The following is a 25,300-nucleotide window of genomic DNA, read 5'->3' as shown; positions in this document are numbered from 1 at the left end:
TACTTTTAAAAAGGTCACATTTGTTCCGTATGCACGCCACATAACATGGTACAATATTAATAAGTAATGTAAACACTTTCATAGTTACACATCAACTGAAATAATATTCAATATGAAAGGCGTACTGCGCGATTTTTACGCAGTTGTAATCCAAACAACACTTTTCTTCGAAAGGACCAACCGCGGCTATAAGGTTGGTTAACTTTCAAATAGACTCACCCATCATACATAGTGCACTAGGCGCTATTGTTTTGTACTGTCCTCGGAGTGTGCCTATGTAGGGAGTGTGGAGATATTGAGCATTCGGCAGGTGAACGGCGCGTCGACACGTTGTAGTGGAGCAGAGGGAAGTCTTGCGCGTTCATTATCCGCGTTGATTAACAACGAAACTAGGGAGAGGTTGTTAGATTTGACGATTTTGTGGACCATGCCATGGTGCACCGCACAGACTCGTTACTTGATTTCTGACTAGACTATTATTTCGTCTTAGCAATGGTGAAGTGGTGCAGTTGGTTGGTGGAGAGCTGATTTTCCCACGGTGAAGAAAAGAGCAGTATGTGGCAGGTAACGTGCTTTTCTCTTCTCTGTGCATCTCATGAACTGGATTTGTTTTGCATTAACTCACATGTATGATGGTTTGCTTCGGTTTACTGGGTCAGTAGCTTTCCTGTCCAGCATAATAACTGAGGTGTCTTGCTTCAAATAATCGAAGACTCCTCTGCTGACATAAAGCCTGGAAATAAAGCGGTTCATCTCTTTATAAGTGCTTTATAGGGTTTTTATCACTACAAGTAAACTACAGACATGTAGAAAACTACTTTGTTGGGGTTGCCGAGTATTGTGTTAACATCTGCATTCACTTCACTGGCATGTTCGATAAAGCTAAGAATTTATTTCAACAAACAAGGGTCATTTCCATTACCGTCTAATCTTAAAAGCCCTAGCAGGCTGCTAATTAACTTTAGGTTCAATTACACTCAACTTTATTGCACGAGCCAGTGACCTGCAGTTCACAGCATACTAGCAGGGCTTTAAACTGTAGATGATACGTGTTAACAGTGTGTACAGGTGAAGGTAAACACTAGGAAGTATACCAGTAATGCAAATGGTTAATCGATTAAGTTAGATGAAATAAATAAGAATTAAAGGAGAAGTTCACTCCCAGAATAAAAACTCTACAGTTAATTTCCTCGCCTCCTTGTCATCCAAGATGTTCATGTCTTTCTTCCTTCAGTCATGAAGAAATGATGTTTTTTTGAGGGAAACATTGCAGGATTTTTCTCCATATAGTGGACTTCAGTGGTGCCCGCTAGGGGTGCTCCGATTGATCGGTCACCGATCATAATCGGCCGATAATTGCTTTGGGATGTTTGATCGGTGGTCTCTATAATGGCCGATCAGATGACGCAATTTTTTTTTGCATGCTGCTTAAATGGCTTTACCGGTCTGGCAATTCTACATAGTGTGTGAAAAAGACAATACTTTAGCAATCTGCAACCTGTGTAACAACCAATTTCCACGAGGCGGGAACCACGAACCTCATCAGACATTTGAAGGTTAGTCACGTAAAGGAATATAAGCAGTTTTCAAAGTTGGCTAGCTCTAAGAGAGAGTGGGAGAGTTCAGCAACTCGAGCACCACCCACTCAGCTGACTGACATCTCTCTCTGCGCGCGCACACACACACACAGGCCAAAATACCGCGAGACTGTGCACTGGAATATGCTCTAGAACCGCTCTCGCGGTACTGTAATGTCATACGCCACAGCGCCGCTTTCATACCACATGACTAAAACACCTTACAGACCTTGAGCGCGACGACAATTTTAAAAAAATGGTCAGAAAACACAACGATGTTATTATTCAGATAACAGTGTAACTTTTAATATTTAATGTTAACACAGTTTATAAGAGTTGGCTAACAAATGTATGTTGTGTCGAAAAGGAGGCCCACTGTCTTCTAGGTTCTGAGCCCACTGTCTTCTGGGTTCTGAGTCCACTGTCTTCTGGGTTCTGAAAACCCCTGACATAAGGACCCTTTTGAATATTATTACATACCCAGTATGTACAAAAGCCTTAAATTAAATAAGCCTTAAAAAAGATAAATCTAAATAAAATATAAACTGTTAAAGCACTAAGACATTACAGTCTGGACTTCATGACTTTCTATTATTCATCTAATGCAGTATTTAAGTTAAAATACAGACATGACTTAGGTGAACAATGGACCAGAACAGACAGCCCCTGATGTTTTCAAATCTTAGAAACGCCCCTGAGTTATACCTAAACACGTGTTTACACATGTCCACAGCCTTATGAAGGACAACATGACATCAGTTAATTTCTAGGTAGACTCTGTTTGTTCTGTCTGTTATTTTATTTATTTTTATATAATCTACAGGAAAGTTGTATTTGTCCAGCTCTAAGCTGTTCCCAGTTACTGACCAATCACAGGCTGCTATGTTTTAAGTTGACATGTTGCACATGTTGCTTGCCAATAAATACAGTTATCAATTCATGATATCCCTCTTCTCGTAATTTCAATACTTAATTTACATTGTTGTTAAATATAGTCTAATAAATAATGCTACATGATAAGGCTTGAAATAGACCCTGTAATCGGTATCGGTTGATACGGTGATCGGTGATCGGCCCCAAAAATCCTGATCGGAGCACCCCTAGTGCCCGCGAGTTTGAACTTACAAAATGCAGTTTAAATGCAGCTTCAAAGAGCTGTAAAGGATCCCAGCCGAGGAAGAAGGGTCTTATCTAGCGAAACGATCGGCCATTTTCTTAGAAAAAATAAAAAATTGTATATTTTTTAACCACAATCGCTAGTCTAGCACTAGCTCTGGGATGCGCATCTGCGATACTACGTGCTACATAATCGCATCAAAAGGTCACGCGTGACGTAGGCGAAAGTACTACAGACCCAGTGTTACAAAGCGAACGTGCGAAGACCAAGAAAGTGCGAATATATCATATGCTCTTTACTAACAAAATGGTACATATAACTTTGTGTCATTCCACATGCAACAACTTTGGAGCGGTCCTCCTTCTCCATGCTAGTAAACACTGGGTCTGTAGAAAGAAAGACATGAACAGTTCAGATGACAAGGGGGTGAGTAAATTATTTATAGATTTTTGTTCTGGAAGTGAACTTCTCCTTTATGGTGCTAAACATAGTGATTGCTATAAATGCAATGCAAACAGTCTAGTATAGGTAATTGTAGTAATGAGATATAATTGCAGATAATAGGATAAAAGGCTGTGTAGTGTAGCTGAAGGGGGGAAGAAAGCTGTTTGTGAGTGTGTTTGTGTATGATAGTGCAGACGTGTAGCGTCAGTTCATGTAGTGATTGTGTGTTTGACACCTCTAACTCTCTGCAAGTACCATGTCGTTGGGCAGGTTTCACTTCCCGTTGTTGTGCCTTCTGGTGACATAGTTTGCAGTTGTTTTAGTGGTAGCTTGTGAGGTAGCACTCAGAGGAGATATGTGTATATGTACTCTACTAGTTATTTATTAAACAAACTAGCTTTTATTGTTGTAGTACCTCCTATCTCTGGCTCCACTTTGGAGCACTTCCTTTCTCTTGAATTCAATAAGACGAAGAAGAAGAAAAAACAAACGCAAACAGCTTGTGGTGTTTCTGAGAAAACTTCTCTGTCTTGAAGACTGTGGCAAACTGTTAAACGAACCCTATCAACAAGTGTAAAGTATTTCTTTGTTAAACAACACATTTCAATAATCTGTTATCTGTTTACTATTACTTTTATGCTGTGGTTCCAACTTGTATTTTCCCACCACCGTGTAGTAAATGCAGGACGACTGTCAGAGCTGCTGTTAAATTTAGACCCATCAAATTTGAGCATGCAGCTGGCACTGTGTCCTAAAAGATCCTTAACAGTTTTTAATCGAGTGTAATTGATTCGAAGTAAATTAGCCAGAACACTGAACTTGATTTTCCAGGAGGGAAAATGAAGGTTGTAAAAACAGTAGCTTACAGTAAAAATTATTAGACTGTCAGTCGTGTATATGTTTGTTCTGAGTCCAGTGGATGATGAGATGTGTTAATGCACAAAGCTTCGGATCAGAATCGCAGGATCTCAGATCATTTCGGGACAGGAGAGAACTTCTCGTATTTCCACAGAAGATCTTATCTCCTAAGCGGTCCCTATAGGTTCTGTAAGCTTACACTGAAACCAGATATTGCAAACTGTTCACATCACTCTGTACTTTCACCACTGGTGAGAATTTACAGTGCGGTAAGGCATTGTTTGTTGTCAAAGTTTCAAATCGTTTTGTAAGGGTTGCCTCGCCCTCTGCCCCGTCCTTGATGAATTTATAACTTGCCAGCGGCCTTGTTGCTGGTTGCTAAAACCTGCATCAGGATTGCTTTCTGTCATTTTCATGTACATTGTTCTAAAATAATTAAGGAACACATCTTGAATAATTTTGTATCATTGCAAGTAATTTCCCATGAGCTACATGCAAATGCATATTGCAGACTGATGGCTCATATGATGTCAGTTTGATATGATGTCAATTTGTATGTCCTGCGAGAACAGCAAATGTTTGTGTATCCTGCGAGAACAACAAATAGTAATGCTTTGTAAGAATTTACTTGACATATGGGTGCCGATAATTTTTTCGAGATTGCAAATGCTGTTCTTTTAACATAGTCGCTCCAAAAGCGATGTGAGTGGAATCATATAAATTGTTGATGGTTTAAAAACGTTGGTTAAGTTTTGCGATTTGCCTGGTTTATTGAAGGGTGCCAATATTTTTGGAAAAAAATTGTGTGTGAATTTTAGACTTCTATTGTATTTATAAATAATTTTTTATTTTTATATATATATACATATATATATATATATATATGTGTGTGTGTGTGTATATATATATGTATATGTATATGTGTATATGTATATATATATGTGTGTATATATATATATGTGTATATATATATATGTGTGTATATATATATGTGTGTATATATATATATGTGTGTATATATATATATATGTGTATATATATATATATATGTGTGTATATATATATGTGTGTATATATATATGTGTGTATATATATATATATGTGTGTGTGTGTGTATATATATATGTATATGTATATGTGTATATGTATATATATATATATATTTTGCCAAAAGTATTCGCTCACCTGTCTTGACTCGCATATGAACTTAAGTGACATCCCATTCCTAATCCATAGGGTTCAATATGACGTCGGTCCACCCTTTGCAGCAATAACACCTTCAACTCTTCTCGGAAGGCTGTCCACAAGGTTTAGGAGTGTGTTTATGGGAGTTTATGTTAGGTTTAGGAGTGTGTTTATCCGCTCTAATTCATCCCAAAGGTGTTCTATCAGGAGGTCAGGACTCTGTGCAGGCCAGGACTCTGTGCAGGCCAGTCAAGTTCCTCCACACCAGACTCTGTCATCCATGTCTTTATGGACCTTGCTTTGTGCACTGGTGCACAATCATGTTGGAAGAGGAAGGGGCCAGCTCCAAACTGTTCCCACAAAGTTGGGAGCATGGAATTGTCCAAAATGTCTTGGTATGCTGAAGCATTCAGAGTTCCTTTCACTGGAACTAAGGGGCCAAGCCCAGCTCCTGAAAAACAACCCCACACCATAATCCCCCCTCCACCAAACTTTACACTTGGCACAATGCAGTCAGACAAGTACCGTTCTCCTGGCACCCGCCAAACCCAGACTCGTCCATCAGATTGCCAGATGGAGAAGCGCGATTCGTCACTCCAGAGAACGCGTCTCCACTGCTCTAGAGTCCAGTGGCGGCGTTCTTTACACCACTGCATCCGACGCTTTGCATTGCACTTGGTGATGTATGGCTTGGATGCAGCTGCTCAGCCATGGAAACCCATTCCATGAAGCTCTCTGCGCACTGTTCTTGAGCTAATCTGAAGGCCACATGAAGTTTGGAGGTCTGTAGCGATTGACTCTGCAGAAAGTTGGCGACCTCTTCGCACTATGCGCCTCAGCATCCGCTGACCCCGCTCCGTCAGTTTACGTGGCCTACCACTTCGTGGCTGAGTTGCTGTCGTTCCCAAACACTTCCACGTTCTTATAATACAGCTGACAGTTGACTGTGGAATATTTAGGAGCGAGGAAATTTCACGACTGGATTTGTTGCACAGGTGGCATCCTATCACAGTTCCACGCTGGAATTCACTGAGCTCCTGAGAGCGACCCATTCTTTCACAAATGTTTGTAAAAACAGTCTACATGCCTAGGTGCTTGATTTTATACACCTGTGGCCATGGAAGTGATTGGAACACCTGATTCTGATTATTTGGATGGGTGAGCGAATACTTTTGGCAATATAGTGTGTATATATATATACACAATATACATTATATTTGGGACGTCTGCCTTTACATACACACAAATGTAATATGGCCCTTTGCAGCTATAACAGCTTCAACTGTTTAGGAGTGTGTTTATGGGAAATTTTGACCATTCCTCTAGAATTGCATTTGTGAGATCAGGCACTGATGTTGGACGAGAAGGCCTGGCTTGTGGTCTCCACTCTAATTCATCCCAAAGGTGTTCTATCAGGTTGAGGTCAGGACTCTGTGAAGTTCCTCCACACCAAACTCACTCATCCATGTCTTTATGGATTTTGCTTTGTGCACTGGTGTGCAGTCATGATGGAACAGGAAGGGGTCATCCCCAAACTTTTCCCACATAGATAGGAGCATGAAATTGACAAATATGTCTTGGTATGAAGCTGAAGCATTAAGAGTTACTTTCACTGGAACTAAGGGGCCGAGCCCAACCCCTGAATTCAATGATTTGGAGGGGTGTCCCAAAACTTTTGGCAATATAGTGTATATTATATTATTCTAGGCTGGTGCTTGCAACTAACCTGGAGATCCATGCAGATTGCTTGTGAAAATGTTCATGGACAGGTGTGTTGAGAGATGAGATATTTTAACTATGACTCTCGTAATTTGTGTGCCTATAAATGACACATGGTTGTTGGTTTTTTTTAGAAGACAGGTGACAGGATGATAAATTAACTTTATTGATTTAGAAAAAATATTGCCATGGTTTTTTTTTTTTTCTTTCTTTAAGTAAACCGACCACACCTGAACCCAGCTGTCACATGCAAAAAGATCATACATTTAAACCACTGACAATGGCACCTGACTAGGGGTGGGATTTATTAGGCCGAAAAGGAATAGCCAGTTCTTAAATAAAGGATCTGACAAACAAGCCCGGTCTATGGAGGCCCCACCTCGTACCTTTAGAAATCATGTGTAGTCCCTACAGTAACGGGTTTAAGGTGTTTTGGAAGCAAAAGTGGGACTTGTGCAATGTTAGACAGGTGATTTTAATGTTTTGGCTGACTGGTATAAGGCCAAAAAAAACAATACAACAAAAAAACCATGGTGTTATTTCCTCCTTTGCTAATGGAGAGCGTTATTACATCATTATGTTCATCACTGCCATTTTAAGAGCCAGGTACATTCTATGCATTCTTACCTGTACATGTGTATAGATGACTCTTTTTTTTTTTTTCTTCTTCTTTTTTTTTTTTTTACTTTGACTTGAAATGCATTGTAGACGCTTAGAGACATAAGTATTATCAGTTAATTATGCCCGTAAATCAGTATAATTGTGATGATTACACAACTTGCAGTCCGTAAATTCCCAGATTTGTCCAAACGAGTCTTGCATAAAGATGGCGTCTGCTTTGAGACTTGTTTGTGTAGTTTCGTCAGATCCTGCAGTGTTATCGTACATGTTTCATTTAAGTCTTGTGGAGCTACACGTGTACCAAGAAGCAGAGTTTAAAGAAAAACAGTGCTGATGTCTTGACAAGCTTCATATTCAAGATTCAAGAAGCTTTTATTGTCATTTCAACCACATATAGCTGGCGCAGTACATAGTGAAATGAAACAACGTTTCTCCAGGACCTGGTGCTACATAAACATACAACTACTAGTACAATACAAAAACAACAAACAACACCACAGAGCTAGGACAGAAGTTTGTCTTAGCCACGTAAAGTGCACAGTGTGCAGCTAGGTGCAAACAGAGCATAGACAAGACAGTGCAAAAAAGACAATAAATACAATAAAGACAACACAAAAGAACACAGGACACTTAGCGCTGAAAAGAAATAAAAGAACGTGTACTGGAATGTAAGTGAAATAAAATAGATAAAGTGAAATGATGTAGAAAAAAAAAGTATTGTGCAAAAATATTGTGCAAAAATACACAGCAGCGGTTGAGGTAGTGCAAATAGAATAAACATAAGTATAACTATAGCAGCGGATGACAGGTAGAGGTAGTGCAGTAAGTAATGAACAGTATAAATTGTGTGTGTGTGTTTGTGTCCACACAGTCAAGAGAGAGTGTGTGTATCCGTGTGTGAGAGACAGAGAGTTAGTATACAGCTCAGTCCTGAGTGAGAGTGTGTGTGTGTGAGAGAGTGTAGAACAGTTCAGTCCTGAGTGAGAGTGTGTGTGTGTGTGTGTGTGTGAGAGAGTGTAGAACAGTTCAGTCCTGAGTGAGAGTGTGTGTGTGTGAGAGAGTGTAGAACAGTTCAGTCCTGAGTGAGAGTGTGTGTGAGAGTGTAGAACAGTTCAGTCCTGAGTGAGAGTGTGTGTGTGTGAGAGAGTGTAGAACAGTTCAGTCCTGAGTGAGAGTGTGTGTGAGAGTGTAGAACAGTTCAGTCCCGGGTGTTGAGGAGCCTAATGGCTTGAGGAAAGAAACTGTTACACAGTCTGGTTGTGAGGGCCCGAATGCTCCGGTACCTCTTTCCAGATGGCAGGAGGGTGAAGAGTGTGTGTGAGGGGTGTGTGGGTTCAGCCACAATGCTGATGGCTTTGCGGATGCAGCGTGCGGTGTAAATGTCTGTGATAGAGGGGAGAGAGACTCCGATGATCTTCTCAGCTGTCCTCACTATCCGCTGAAGGGTCTTGCGATCTGAGACGGTGCAATTCCCAAACCAGGCAGTGATGCAGCTGCTCAGGACGCTCTCGATGGTCCCTCTGTAGAACACAGACGGGGGGAGGGAGATGGGCTTTACTCAGCCTCCTCAGGAAGTAGAAGCGCTGCTGGGCTTTCTTGGTGATGGAGCTGGTGTTGAGTGACCAGGTGAAGTTCTCCGCCAGATGGACACCAAGGAATTTGATGCTCTTGACGATCTCCACAGAGGAGCCATCGATGGACAGCGGAGAATGGTCACACTGTGCTCTCCTGAAGTCAACAACCATCTCTTTGGTCTTGTCGACGTTCAGGGAGAGGTTGTTGGCTCTGCACCAGGCTGTTAGATGTTGCACCTCCTCTCTGTATGCTGACTCGTCGTTCTTGCTGATGAGACCCACCACGGTCGTGTCATCAGCGAATCAGGCACCAAACCCTAATCGTTAGTCATCTTAAGCTGTCAGTGTGACTGCGGTGCTCAGGGCCGAATTAAGCACCGTTTAACTTTAGGCTGCAAAAGATTTGAGCCTGTCCTGAAATTGATGTTTTATATGTAAGGAATAACCCACAATTGTTTTCCTGTAACAATTTGTGGTTTCAAACTCATTTTTGATTTAGTGACCAGTTGTGGCAAATACAGACCATGCATTTGTCATGTCTGGACATGCCTATTTATTACTTAGTACTTTTGCATAGTATGTCAGGATTTATTTACATTAAATCACATGTGACCAGGCTCAGGTAACTTGCCAAGCTGTTACATTGTTGGTACAAATCATACAAAACGTTCAACAAATGAGATTCGGATGAGGTCTCCACGGCCTGTATGCATCTGCAGGAATCTGGCTCAACAAGTTTATAGAGAATAACATGATATTGCTCCGTGATAAAAGTTTCTATCTTTGCTGCTTGGTTATCAGTTTACTGTACTATCTGTCATGCTGACAGGGAAGAACGAAAGCTAATGCACGCAACTTAGATGTAGAGCCCATGGCTTGTGGTTTTCGATTGCGCAGAATCAGCATCTTGTTGGTTTGAGGTTTGAATCTTTTTTGTCACATGCTTGTGCCTACTGTTGTCATGTTTACATATTCATTCTTTAGGTTTTACGCTTTCTTTCAGTGTCCTCAAACTCTACTTCATAATTGATTGATTTATTTATTAACCTCTATTGGCACCCTATCTATCTACTCAACTCTAAAAAGTGTTGGTGCCCTATCTGCCTGCTCAACCCTGAGAGTATTTCCACCCATCCTTTTTTTTTTTTTATGTATGTATTTTTTTTTATTGCAAGCCTTTAACAGTCTCAGCGTGATAAAATAGCATAATTGTTGCTGTCCATTCGTGGTTCTGAGCTATCTCAAAGCAAAAATGTCCTCATCGTAATCTTATTTTACTAAACACACACCCTCTCTCTTATTATTGCAGGGAACATCCGATTTCCACCACTAGACTCTTCAACATGTACTTCTTCCTACTTTGATCACCATTATTGCCCTTTACGATGGAGTAGATCTGCCACTTCACTATCTCCCCCTGCGTCCTGAAGAGCGGGTGCTCCTCGTAAAGCCCCGCGCTCTCTATGTGCGCCATGCCGAGTAACGGCCGAGCGGGGAGATCCGTCTTCTCCAAGCTTCTTTTGCCGTTCAGGAGGCAGCGTCATGAGCGGGTCATCTTGGCACGCAGCGAGAGCGTACCCAGTGAACACGTCTTAAAAGTCACCATCACCGAGACGACGGTGATCGAGGCCGACTCGGGCGTGTGGAATTCCAGATCGCTGGCATACCTCACCCTGTGGTACTTCTTCAGCTTCTGTACGCTGTTTCTCAACAAGTATATCCTGTCCTTGCTGGAGGGAGAGCCGAGCGTACTGGGTGAGTGGTTTGGCATGTCTGGAGAATTCTTGCACATACCACTGAATTTACTTGTCAGCATAGTTTTGAGTCTCTGTAATCTCTGCATGGAACGTATCATTACAGCATGTCAATGTATATGAAGATTCTGTTGCACTAATAACCAGGTTTCAAAGCCAAAAGTGTTTTTAAGACGTACAGCTGCTTATAACTTTGCCATTTATCAGTTACATGTGGGTCAAAGGCTGGGTGTGGTGGTGTTTCTAAAGGTTGTTCATTTTTGTGCATAAATGTTATATCATTCCACTTCTTCTCTGTTGTCTATATATAGACAGAGAAGGAAAAAAAAAGAGAAATAAACTGAGGTTAAACCAAAGCACTGTTCAAACCTTTGAGTTTGTGCCATTACATTTGCCTCAAAGTGTTTCTTCATCTTATACCACTTCATTCATCAGTATCTATATACAGTATATATGAATTCACTTAAAGTTAATAAGAGCAGAAACACAGGTGAGATTCAGATGACAGAAAACTTACTGGCAAAGCTTTTAAAAAGTGTTTTGTAAAATAAAATGTGCAATCAAAAGTGATCATATTAATCACTGTTTAATAACAACACATTTTTAAATCTATTTTATTATATATTTATATTTATAATATATATTATATATATAGGATATTTATTATTATTAGCCTTCAGTTATATAGAACCCCTGCTGATTAAAAAATGAAAATATTTTAGAAAGCTTTCATGCTGGCAGTCTGAAAGTGAGCAAGGATTGTGTGAAAACACAATCATGAGAAAGCTGTCAAGTGGGACAGGAAGTGCACCGTGGTACCAAACCTGAGACTACTGTTGGAGGTAGTGCGAGTTCAGTTGCAATGGAAATGGTTAAACATTCTATAGCAACATATATCTTTATGTATTACCTATAATAGTTAGGAATATAAAATGATCATGTATGTATGATAGAAGACAGCGTTTTGAGGGAAAGGTGTTCCTTTAAGTCTTAGCATGATGTTTGTTACTCATCTCCCTTGAGACTTCTTGTTGGTTACAGAGTTTCCGTGCACACACTGCTCCATGTCATATTCTCCTGTCTGTGTCCCTTGTGTATTAATCATTACCAAGGTATTATCACTACAGGATTACACTGGCTCTTTATACAACTGTAATTAATTTTTCAGGCAAATAAAGTCAAGCTGTAAAAAAACAAAACGCTCTTTGGATTTATTGTATGCGTCAGATTTCACAAAATGCTGGCCAATATCCAGTTCTAATACTTACCCCAGTGAAACAGACAGTACCTTAAAACCCTTTTATCCTTCTTACACAATGCATCTGTGTGAACCGTGTCGTTCCTGCCCTCTGTTTTCTTTTCACTGTCCGTTCTTGGGTACGTTTTTAAATGAAGCTCTTCAACACCATGCAAATAGCTGTCAGATTCTCTAGAGCGAGTGATTTCCATGCTCATCCTATGTTTCAGGTGCTGTACAAATGCTTTCCACCACAGTGATTGGCTGCGTCAAGATGTTTGTGCCTTGTTGCCTGTACCAGCACAAATCCCGTACTGAGTACCCACCCAACTTTCTCATGATCATGCTCTTCGTGGGATTAATGAGGTGTGCCTGGCTGTCGCTGTTTGTTTATCCTGTCCATCAGTGTTATAACAGGCCTTATTGCCCTGCAAATTGACCTTAAAACCTGGATGAGTGCCAGTAGGTGTTCTTTAGATGGTTCACTATCCATCTGCTTTGCTTATGAGCCTTTTGAGTGCATGGATTCAAGACTGTAAACTCCTTACACGTTACGTTTTGAGATGATCTGTGTACCTTCTGTATTGAAAAAATGATTAGATTAAAGTTTGCTCTATAATTTTTTTTATAATGTTTAGATTATAGGGATAATATATTATATAGATTATAGGGATTTGAATGAATATCATCCAGCTATTCCAATATAAATTTAATTATGTAATCACATAAAATAACATTTGCCAAAGATCATTTTATTACTTAAGGACACATTAGATTTCAGTATCAGTACAGACCAGTTGTTTGTTTGTTGCTAAGGTTTGAATTAAACCCATTCAATTCAAGCTACAAACATTAGGATTAACATTAGATTAGGGGACAGTAAAACCCAATGTGCTTTTATAAAGGTGAAAAAAAGTTGCATTAGCAGTTTGTACCCTCTTATAGTACATCTTGGTTCATGGTTTCTTATTTCTTTCTCTCTATGCTTTCCTGTCAGGTTCACCACTGTGGTATTGGGGTTGGTTAGCCTGAAAAGTGTAGCAGTGTCATTTGCTGAGACGGTGAAAAGCTCAGCCCCCATCTTCACCGTCATAATGTCCAGGCTGATACTAGGGGAATACACAGGTAACATACAGAACATAATCATTTTCTTATCAGGATGTAACCGTGCTCATAACATAAAACAGTACAGTTACTGATTAATTCATTTCATCCTGCAGCCATTTGTCATATCAGCGTTGCCGGTAAGGCCTGCGTTAATGAGTAACGTGATGTGCAGCGCTGCAGTGTTGCAATAACTATTTTATTCATTCAAATCTATAATTTAGTCTAAAAATGAAAAAAAAACTAAATTAAGTCAGACCCTAAGAACTAAACCTGAAATCTGGAACTGTATCAGATTTTACAGAATTATTCTGTAGTCTAAGACTGTAATTATAATACATCTGTGAAATGGATGGTATAAATAAAAGGATGGTTGAATATCAACCCTTTTAATGTACACTGCCTGGGCAAAAAAAAAAAAAAAAATCATACACTCTTGTAATTGTTGCACTTTGCCGTGGCATTGTTTTGATAGGCTTATGCAATGTCACAACATTGATTTTCGTCCATTTCTCACCAAGCTCTTGTAGTGATGATGGGGAAAGTCTGAGCGCTGCATAAAGTCTTCTCCAACACATCCCAAAGATTCACTATGAGGTTAAGGTCTGGACCCTGTGGTGGCTAATCATGTGTGAAAATGATGTCTTGTGCTTCCTGAACCACGCTTTCATATTTTGAGCCCGTTGGCATTGCCGTCTTGGAATTTTCTTGTGCCATCAAGGAAGAAATAATCCACTGAAGGAAAAACCTGTTCATTCAGTATAACTAGGTAGTCAGCTGACCTCATTTTTTTGAGCACATGAAACTGAAACTGGATCTGACCAACTGAAGGAATCTGAGGTCTTAACGCTGCCCCCACAGGCTTGTACACTAGACACTAGGCATGATGGGTGCATCACTTTATTCGCCTCTGTTCTTACCCTGATGCACCCATCTCTCTGAAACAGGGCAAATCTGGACAAATTAGACCATGATCTTTTTCCATTTCCAATCTTTATGATCCCTAGCAAACTGCCTTTTTTTCTGATTAGCCTCGCTGACAAGTGGTTTTCTTAAAAGCTACACAGTTGTTTAGTTCCTATCCCTGGAGATCGCTTCACATTGCGCGTGTGGAAATGCTCTTACCTTCTCTGTTAAACATAGCCGTGAGTTCTTCTGTTGTTGTTGTCTTACAGTTTGATTTCACTAAACATTTAAGTGATCTCTGAGCAATCAAGATTCGTTGATGCAGGCTAATAATTTTTGACCCTTCTGATACAGAGTCACATCTTTTCCACAACTTTTCCACACAATTAGGCTATGTTATGCAAGTTATTTGCCCCTAACTGATCCAGCGAGTAGCTTCTCATTTCTTATTCACTTCAATCCAGTGGATGACACTTATGGATTTGCTTAGTTATATCCAGGTACCCGGGACTGTTCATTTTCAGGTTAGTTGTTGAGGAAATCAGACATCTGTAGAGCCACAGAGAGAGTTCTCGAATGTTTAATCAGTTAATTTTTTAATAGAAGTGCTAAAGAAAGCTTTGTGTGTTTGTTTATCTCGAAAGATAGCGAAGTGAGTTATAATAAGAGGGAAGAGTTAAGCAAATGATTACAGGAACTGACCCTTCTCAAGGATATCACACAACACTGAATGTCTTGTGTACAGTATACACAGTTGTTAAGCAAAGTAATTGTCGCAGATCACTGCGATATAAGAGTAATAAAACACTCCCGGGTGTGCCTTTATAAGAAAATATGCAAATTCAGGCAGCTCACATTCAACTCATGTTAATCCAGGCTGCATAACACCACCCCAGTTGTGATTGTTTTCCTATAACACACCCTGAGTGTTTTATTTTTTTACATTTTGTTTATGAACAGATACTTTTCATTACACGCTTATGCTGGCTTAGTGTCAACGCCAGAGACAACAATAGAGTTGATCTTGGAGCACAGTGATTGTTTTACTGGAACGTAGCAAATACCGGTCATGGCGTGTATTCGGACTCCTCCATTTAACAGCGTGTTGTGTGTTTGATCACCAGGTCTTTGGGTGAACCTGTCTCTATTCCCAGTAATGGCCGGTCTGGCTCTGTGTACAGCCACTGAAATCAGCTTCAACATGCTGGGCTTCTCTGCTGCTCTCTCCACTAACATCATGGACTGGTATTTGTCTTTAATACCCAGTCGAATGTTTATAACAGAATCATTAGCTTTAAAGATAAGCACTGATTTGTTTTTTTTTGTTTTTTTCCAAGCTTACAGAATGTATTCTCTAAGAAGCTGCTTAGTGGGGACAAATATAAATTCAGGTGAGTGTTTTATGTTCTAAAGCTTTTCTGTACTAGAATTATACAAATGTCCGGCTGTATGGGAATCCACTCCAGTATGTCCAGAGTGTTATGATAAATGTCCCGGTCAGTACTGACTGCAAATTGACTATAGTGTTGACTATATTTTTGAACGTATTTTGTATTTTCCTTATAAATTATGCTTGTTCCCCACTTCTATCCTGTCATTCTCGAAAGAGGAGTAAACAAAGTAAGAATTTCATTGTACTAGTACATATGATTATTAATACACTCGTTCTAATATATCATCATTTCTATAACAAGAAGGCTTGTGAGATATGACAGTATTACTTGTTATTACACTGCCACGATATCCAGTGACTTTTCTCTCTGATTATCTTAAGCCCTATAAAGACCCATTGACTATTATGCACTCCACAAATCCAATAGTACACTCGTCATCCCTCAAACTTCGGCCAAAAGTGGAGTGATATGCTGTCCAATAAAACAAAAGAGAAGCTATTAGACATATGATATCATCTGGAATGATTTGCGCAAGTGAGTTGGAACGCTCCAGTATTAACAGACAAACAGTATTTCTTGTAAGTATTTCAGTTTTGGGGGCAAAAGAGAAAAAATAAAGTAGATTTTGACCCCAAAATACTGCTCAACAGTGAAAATATCAGTCATGTGAACAGTTTTTGCTGCCAGGTTGTTAGAAGATTAACAAAATGTGCTGGTAACTTTTTTTTATTGTTTTTGTTTTTGTTTTCTTTGTTTTTTACTTTTAACTGCAGAGTCACTTAAAAATCCATGAGTTTTCACGATTGCAGCAGTTTAAGGCTCCACACCTTCCTCATCCTCCTTTAAACTGAAATTGTTACAATGGAAAATTGTGAGCAGGGACAAATTAATAGCACACAAGGGGATGCGTGTGGCAATACTCCACATAATTTAAAACTAATACAAAAAAATGTATGATTATTGATTTCTGTAAAGAGGAATTGATTTAAGGAAGGCGTCAACAGCGTCAAGAACAGGAATAATTACTAATAATACATTTGTGTGTGTGTGTGTCTGTCTCTGTGTGTCTGTCTCTGAGTCTGTCTGTGTGTGTGTCTGTCTCTGTCTGTGTGTGTCTGTCTCTGTGTGTGTCTGTCTCTGTGTGTGTCTGTCTCTGTGTGTGTCTGTCTCTGTGTGTGTGTGTCTGTCTCTGTGTGTGTCTGTCTCTGTGTGTGTGTGTCTGTCTCTGTGTGTGTCTGTCTCTGTGTGTGTGTGTCTGTCTCTGTGTGTGTGTGTCTGTCTCTGTGTGTGTGTGTCTGTCTCTGTGTGTGTGTGTCTGTCTCTGTGTGTGTGTGTCTGTCTCTGTCTGTGTGTGTCTGTCTCTGTCTGTGTGTGTCTGTCTCTGTGTGTGTGTGTCTGTCTCTGTGTGTGTGTGTCTGTCTCTGTGTGTGTGTGTCTGTCTCTGTCTGTGTGTGTGTCTGTCTCTGTCTGTGTGTGTGTCTGTCTCTGTCTGTGTGTGTGTCTGTCTCTGTCTGTGTGTGTCTGTCTCTGTCTGTGTGTGTCTGTCTCTGTCTGTGTGTGTCTGTCTCTGTCTGTGTGTGTCTGTCTCTGTCTGTGTGTGTCTGTCTCTGTCTGTGTGTGTCTGTCTCTGTGTGTGTGTGTCTGTCTCTGTGTGTCTGTCTCTGTGTGTGTGTGTCTGTGTGTCTGTGTGTGTGTGTGTCTGTGTGTGTGTGTCTGTGTGTGTGTGTCTGTGTGTGTCTGTGTGTGTGTGTCTGTCTCTGTGTGTGTGTCTGTCTGTGTGTGTGTCTGTCTCTGTGTGTGTGTCTGTCTGTCTCTGTGTGTCTGTCTCTGTGTGTCTGTCTCTGTGTGTGTGTGTCTGTGTGTGTCTGTCTCTGTTTCTGTGTGTCTGTCTCTGTGTGTGTCTCTCTGTGTCTTTGTGTGTATGCCCGTGTGTGTGTTTGTCGCTCTGTGTGTCTGCCTCTGTGTGTCTCTCTGTGTCTTTGTGTGTATGCCCATGTCTGTGTGTGTGCACATGTGTCTGTGTGTTAATAACAGTAAACAGATGAAATTATAAAATTACAATTATTGCCAAATGTCTTTGAGAGAAGTATGCATTGTTGTAAACAAAGTGAATAACTACATTTAAATAAATTTTTCTTTTTTCCCTCTTTAGCCCTCCAGAACTGCAGTTCTTCACTAGTGCTGCTGCGGTGCTCATGCTCATCCCTGCCTGGGCATTCCTCATGGTCAGTCAGTGCTTTTGTTAAACTATAAAAGTGTTTTTATATAGAACCTGTTTGAGCAGGACACTGGGGACCTAGACAATATTAGACAATTGGGTTTAATGCCATGGCTGATCGATGTACTATACGTCATCAATCATCATTTTCAGTTTCATCTCCTAGCAGTGTCACAGCATGGTGTAGTTCATCACATGAGCTGTGTTTTACAAGCTTCTTAAATGGTTCTTTGTCAGGGTGTGTGGTTCTGTGAAGTATGTGTTGGTGGTGGAAAAAAAGGTTCATGTTTCTTCACAGCATTAAGAAATAATGGGTTCTTTTAATGAACGGAAAGGGTCTTTGGGGAACTGAAAATGGTTCATCTATGGTTTCACTGTGAAAACACTTTTCCCTTTTTGGTTCTTTGTGCCACCTTTATTTTTAGGAGTGTAAATGTGACAAGCAGAAGAGTATTTAATGTCTGAATACCTTCTTATCTCATTCTGATCTGTGTGTGTGTGTGTGTGTGTGTATATATGTGTGTGTGTGTGTGTGTGTGTGTGTGTGTATATATATATATATATATATATATATATATATATATATATATATATATATATATATATATATATATATCTATCTATATATATATATATATATATATATATCTTGTTGCCACTTGGTTTGACTTTTTTTTTTTTTTTTTTTTTTTATGCAGTGACATTTCTACTAAAGTGTCCAGATCCTTTTTGGCTACTTTAGTAATGATTTTTTTCTTTCTATCCTTTGGGAGAAGAGTTTTTGTGTGTTTACTTCAGAAATTCCAGACACTCCCAGAAGCACTCACTCTCTTTTCTGTTATCTCCTGCCAAAACTAAATATAGGTCTTGTTTAAAGGACAGAGCAACAAAATATAGAAGACATTTAAAAGAAGAGAGCAGCGAAGTTTCGGGTTTTAAGGTTTCAGGTTATTGCCTTCCTAGCACAGGTAAAACCCGCAGACCTTGATCCTTATGATCAAATATTGATGATTAAATATTCTATTACAGTGTGGTGATGTAGTATGATTGGAATTTGACATGTGACACTTGTTGTGACATCTCATGTGTTTCACACAGTTTCTGTTCCTCTGCAAATTCACCTAGACACCTTCCAACACTACAGCTTTTCTAATCCTGGATTATATGGCCACACAAACATGTCCGACTTGTTCTTTTCTCGTTTCGTTTAGGTAGTACACCAGGAATTTTTTGCACAAAGATTTTTTTGTATGAACACGTTCTTTAATTTTAACCCTATGCGTTTGTGGTTTTTTTAAATAGTTGATTGCTATGGTGGTCTGAAACTATGATCTTATCATTTTATCGTACTGTGACACATTTTCACACCATCACACCCCCTAGGACTAAATGTGAATCCAGCAGATGCATAAAAAGTGTTAAAACTAGAAATAAAATGCCTGGTCATATCTCTCACGCTCCACACCAGGCCGTAGGCACATAGAATATAACTGTGTAAGTGGTTCACAAGACCGTGGGCCGGACACACCCGAAGTGCACACAGAGCTTGTGGTTTTTAGTATAATGGCAGCACAAAGTTTCTCAACTTCAGCTATTCAGGGAACTGATTGCAAATGGCTAGGGCAATTCTGTTTATAAATTGAATTTAGATGAAGCTCATACATGCTAAATATTTTGCAGATATATATATAAAATATAATATATATATATTCATTCATATTTGTGTTTATTCAGATTTACTCTTGTTTATTTAGGGTTTTTTTTTTTTAGCTTATTTTATTTTCAAAATTTTTATTGATTGAAAAGGGAAAACAGACACTAAATGACAGCAAATCATTACAATAAATTTACTTTTCAGTAAATTTTCTTCAGTAAAAACTTTTCAAGTTTTAGAGAAATGCAGAAAGAAAAGGGGAGAAGGAAAAAAAGGGGGAGATGAAAGACATTTTTGAAGAGAATTAAATTATTTGGTTGCTATTTCATTAATTATTATTAAATTATTTGGTTGCTATTAATCATAGAAAGATCTATGGCTGCTATTCTGAGAACTTAATCAATTCCTGCTTCAGAAAGATCGTAGTATCGACAAGTTTCCGTGAAGTAGTTGGTGGTTTGCTGGACTTCTAGAGAAATGAAATCTGTCAGCTTATAAACTAATAAAGAGGTGAGGGATAATCTAAATCTAACTGTTTGTGGATCCTAAAATTGCAGTAGTAGGACTCAGGATATTTCAATAATTTTTCAATAAAAAAAATTGGGGGAAAAAAAAATCAAACTGCATAGGCAAGGACATGTTTGGGGGAAAAAAATTAAATAACTTTTTCTATAAATAAATAAATAAAAAACAGCAACTCAAATTGCAGTTAAATTAATTATTTACTTCATTTTAAAAAATTGGAAATCAAATAAATCTTTATTTTGAGACATACACAACAAAGAAAAATGTTGGCATTGGCTTTTATTAACTAATAAATAAATAAATGCTTCACAAAGCTTTATGTCAATTTTATAAACATTATAGCATGTCTTCGGTCATGATGTTTTTTTAAAATAAATAAATAAATAAATAAAAATCTCATGTTCACAAACTTGTAGTTGTTCCTTCTTAGCCTACTTTTGAGGAATCTGTTGGTTATTCTCTCAGGTAGCTTAAGCATGTTTGCATAGGTATAAAGTATGAATAATGTGGATTCACAAAGTCACCTGTATCTCTTTTCCCTCTTGTACACCCTCAGGATATACATTTGTTTGGGAAAAGTGGGCGTGGCTTAAACCTGAACCAGGACATTGTGGTGCTGTTGCTGTTTGACGGAGTCTTGTTTCATCTGCAGAGCGTCACGGCTTACGCCCTCATGGGACGCATATCACCGGTCACTTTCAGGTAGGGGCAGCATCTGGTTATTCAATCTAGTCATAAAACACTGACAGATGTGCATTCAGAATACTTACTGAAAAATACACTGAATATATAACTTGAAAATATCTTCGACGTAATTGGTGATATCAGACTCATTTCTGCACATGCCCCAAATGCTTCAGCTAAAATTTGAAGGCGTTATTTTCGACCGCTAAAATCCTGTGTAAGGTTTCAACAGAGGGGAAAACCATCATCTCACGCCAAAAGCCAACAGCATCCTGACCCATTTTATGTCAGACTTGCAGCGATAAAAATCATTCATTTGTTTACACTGACTGAAATGTCAGATAAGTTGATTTTCAGATTTTGTCCTGCGGTGTACAAGTAAAAAGGGTTAAAAATTACACTGGTAGGATAGTTTTGTGTGATAGTGGTGCCATTTTAACATTATAACGCATGAATTGTACAAGGAGTTCAAGTGTTCAATATGTTCATAATACTTTCGGATTCTTTAGTGGCTGTTCTTTTAATTTGTCTTTTAAGTTTCCCCACCATCTCTTTTTAAACGTTTCAATCAGAACGTCTGCCATCCAAGATCCTGTGAACGAGTCGTTAGTATAGAAACGACGACGTGTTGGTATGATAATGTGTTAGTGTAATAATAATAAACCTGTGATTTGTATTGCACCAGAGAGCTGCTGACCAATCAGATGCGAGAAGTCACAGATCATGTAAAAAGCGTTCATGCATAATGACTAATAATCTTTTTCTTCTGTTGTTTCCTTATCAGTGTGGCGAGCACGGTGAAGCACGCTCTGTCTATCTGGCTGAGCATCATCGTGTTCAGTAACCCCATCACACTGTTGTCCGCAGTGGGCACCCTCATGGTGTTCGTGGGCGTCTTGCTGTACAACAAAGCCAAACAAGTGCAGAGGGACACTCTACAAGCTCTCGCCCAGTCGGCAGATTCAGACCACAGACCCTTGCTTCAAGAGTCCGACCTGAAAGCAGCTGACTGAAGATGACACTGACAGATGAGACTTGAATCTTACAAGGATTTTTTTTTTTTGTTTTATATTTATTTCAGTTTTCCAAAAGGTGGAGTATAAGTATTATTCCAGCGGCTCCTCGCAGAGTTACCATTTTGACGTATTTGATACCTCACATGAGTGCTCGTAAGCTCCGAGGGTCTAATGAGGAGCAGATGATTTGTACAGAATTCACCAGAAGCAAAATCTACTTTCGCCATCTTAATTTTATGCTAGTTTTGTGATAAATTTCTAGAGCTTCTGTACATTTACAAATCAGTTCAGCTTCACCACCTTTTTTTTTTCCTCTTGCATGTATACAATCATAAGCTCCTAGAGATGATCTAGTTAACGTGGTGGAAATGCAGTGAGGGAACGTTATCAGGATCATGTTGGAAAGTTAGTATTGGACCAGAGAATTTGTGGGCGGAGATAAGAAAAAGTAGAGCTGCTGGTTTTACTATCCAACTGTGACCATCGGGGGTTTTTAACCCAAGAAATAAACTGATCCAGTGGTATATGTTCTTTGTCATAAAAATCCTCATAATTCACTTCTAAAACTTTTTACTTTTTAACATCACTCTGCTAATATTAGATGTACCACTAGCAGTATAGCCTGGTCATTTAACTTTTCAGAAAAAAAACCCATAAAATAATATGAAGGGGAAAATACAGTAGTTTCTTTAATTTCTTGAACTACTTCTTAAAATATGATTTTGAAAAAATTGGTCCGTTTTTGTGGCCACTAATGACTAAGGCTGTTAAAAACACATTTTGACATTTTAAAGGACAAAAAAAAAAGATAGCTGACTTTTAATAAATGATCTAGAAAGCTATATTTCCAATAAAGTACACGTTTCCTATCATTACAAGCCCTCGGAATTATTGCTGACCCAAAAATAGATAGAAAAATAGTATATTTAGGGGCCAAAACATCCCAGACCATGACTGACCAAAAGGTTAAAGGCACTTTGACGAACATCTCTGATCAGTTTCATATCTTCCTATATCATTCCTTTTTACACACTATAAAGTGCTTTAAAGAAAAAAAAAAGTGCTATAATTCACCACATGTAGTCAAATTTCTGTAATATTTTCTGACTTAAAATTCAAGCTTTAAATTTCTTGCTCAGATAATTTTGCTTCTTTTTAGAAATCGGTGCTTGACTATTAGCGAGGGGAAAAAAGTGCCTGTTCATAAAAACAAACAAAACACTTAGATATTAGGAAAAAGTTTATAATAATCTCTACATTATTATTGGATATACCTTTTTTTTTTTTTTTTAAGATTAAATCTAGATGCAGTATATACCACCTTAATTTGCGTAGTTCCTCTACAAGCAGAAATGACCACTTTGTTGTGCAATGCAACACAGCATTAAATGTTATATTACATGAATATATATTGATGTATTGTTGCATATCCCTGTTATTTTACATATGTATTTTTTTCTGATTGTAGAGAGATTTGTTCTTTAGTCCAGTAACACAGTTCTGGTTGTTGTACAGGGATGATGCACTGCATCCATGAGTATCAATGCCGATAAATAAGCTTTGTACTGTGATTCGCCGAGAAACCTCTGCCTTAGGGACGATTTACGGTTTCTACCTGGTTTATCTGTCTGTTTTTTTTTCCCCATCTCTGCCTGGCCAAATGTCTTTGGTTCATCGCAGGCAGATTATTAATGATGGAGAACCTGTGAACAGCCCTGCACTTCTGACAGAACCTGTGTTCCTTAGACTACTGAGTTTCACGCCTGTGTAATAATCAGTCTGTCATCTACTCTCCACTCAACTGAGAGCCTCAGATTGTTGTCTTTTACTTGATCTACTTTTACTAGAGATGTTCTTGTATGACGCTTAGTGTTCTAAACCTGTGTACTGACATTTCGATTTCTACAATCAGCAGCTTTCTTCAGACGGATAATTTTCATTGATTTTTTTTTCCCCTTGTAAGCGAACATATCAATATGACCGTCTTCATAGCAAAAAAAAAAGTTTGTTTCTATATTAATGACTAATAAGGTTAAATTTTTAATTCTGAACATGTTTGTTTGTTTTTTCTCGATTGTACACATTTGTCTGTCTGTGTGTGTGTGTGTGTGTGTGTATCGATGAGGTGTACAGCTGTCATTTTAAATTTGGAAGAACAATGTCTCATGAATTTAGTCTTAAATTCGTATTAAACAGAATACAACTTTTCATGTTGTTGGTTGACTCTTTCTGGGCAGCTCAAGAAATGAGATGAATTTCGGTTTCAGAAATGCAGCATGCAGATAAAATGTCAGTTTAGTGTGGAGACAAATGACAGGTAGTCTAGACGCATGTGTATGCAACATGTCTATGGTCTCTTGGTTGAGCTAAATTTAATGGCGGTTGTAGACAATTCATATGTAGCTGCACACTTGGCAGCATTTGGTATTACAACAGTACAGGAGTATAGACACACACAGATGTCCAGAGTTCCTGTTTTTTGCATTTAATATTTTAAAAAATCCCATCAGACAGTCTTCTAACATCAGTGCAGTTTATAAGAACGAGGAAAAAACGTGATCTTTGTAAAGTTTGGTGAAGGACAGAAAACAGTCTGGGGCTGATTTTCATCTATCTATCTATCTATCTATCTATCTATCTATCTAGCTATCTATCTAGCTATCTATCTATCTGTCTGTCTGTCTGTCTGTACATCTGTCTATCTATACATCTAGCCATGTATCTATCTATCCATCCATCCATGGATCGATCGATCTATCTGTGTATATATACAGGGGTTGGACAATGAAACTGAAACACTGGCCAATTTAGTGTTGGAGGTTTCATGGCTAAATTTGACCAGCCTGGTGGCCGATCTTCATTGATTGCACATTCCACCAGTAAGAGCAGAGTGTGAAGGTTTAATTAGCAGAGTAATAGCACAGTTTTGCTTAATATATTGCAACGCACACAACATTATGGGTGACATATCAGAGTTCAAAAGAGGACAAATTGTTGGTGCACGTCTCGCTGGTGCATCTGTGACTAAGACAGCAAGTCTTTGTGATGTATCAAGAGCCACGGTATCCAGGGTAATGTCAGCATACCACCAAGAAGAACGAATCACATCCAACAGGAGTAACTGTGGACGCAAGAGGAAGCTGTCTGAAAGGGATGTCCGGGTGCTAACCCGGATTGTATCCAAAAACCATAAAACCACAGCTGCCCAACTCACTGCAGAATTAAATGTGCACTTCAACTCTCCTGTTTCCACCAAAACTGTCTGTCGGGAGCTCCACAGGGTCAATGTACATGGCCGGGCTGCTAGAGCCAAACCTTTGGTCACTCGTGCCAATGCCAAACGTCGGTTTCAATGGTGCCAGCAGCGAAAATCTTGGGCTGTGGACAATGTGAAACATGTATTGTTCTCTGATGAGTCCACCTTCACTGTCTTTCCCACATCCGGGAGAGTTACGGTGTGGAGAAGCCCCAAAGAAGCGTACCACCCAGACTGTTGCATGCCCAGAGTGAAGCATGGGGGTGGATCAGTGATGGTTTGGGCTGCAATATCATGGCATTCCCTAGGCCCAATACTTGTGCTAGATGGGCGCATCACTGCCAAGGACTACCGAACCATTCTGGAGGACCATGTGCACCCAGTGGTTCAAACATTGTATCCTGAAGGCGGTGCCGTGTATCAGGATGATAATGCACCAATACACACAGCAAGACTG

General features: G+C 39.2%; 1 protein-coding gene across 2 annotated transcripts; it reads left to right on the top strand.

Annotated features, from left to right (window-relative positions):
• The first annotated feature begins 303 nt into the window (after positions 1-303).
• On the top strand, positions 304-23,795 carry LOC131352881 (solute carrier family 35 member E2A-like). Of its 2 annotated transcripts, none has more exons than XM_058389405.1 (9): positions 304-564; positions 10,405-10,850; positions 12,317-12,452; positions 13,084-13,211; positions 15,221-15,341; positions 15,434-15,487; positions 17,643-17,715; positions 20,444-20,589; positions 21,356-23,795. In XM_058389405.1, the coding sequence occupies exons 2-9, from the start codon at positions 10,559-10,561 to the stop codon at positions 21,582-21,584; spliced, it is 1,179 nt and encodes a 392-aa protein (XP_058245388.1). In that variant the 5' UTR covers positions 304-564; positions 10,405-10,558; the 3' UTR covers positions 21,585-23,795. The 2 variants fall into 2 exon arrangements, with proteins under 2 accessions (XP_058245388.1, XP_058245389.1); XM_058389406.1 differs by lacking the exon at positions 304-564 and adding an exon at positions 3,001-3,120.
• Positions 23,796-25,300: the final 1,505 nt, after the last annotated feature.

The sequence above is a fragment of the Hemibagrus wyckioides genome, linkage group LG05 (genome assembly GCF_019097595.1).
Source record: "Hemibagrus wyckioides isolate EC202008001 linkage group LG05, SWU_Hwy_1.0, whole genome shotgun sequence".
In the NCBI taxonomy this organism is placed as follows: Eukaryota; Metazoa; Chordata; class Actinopteri; order Siluriformes; family Bagridae; genus Hemibagrus; species Hemibagrus wyckioides.
Note: the sequence above shows the minus strand (reverse complement) of the source record. Positions and strands in the feature narration are given on the sequence as shown.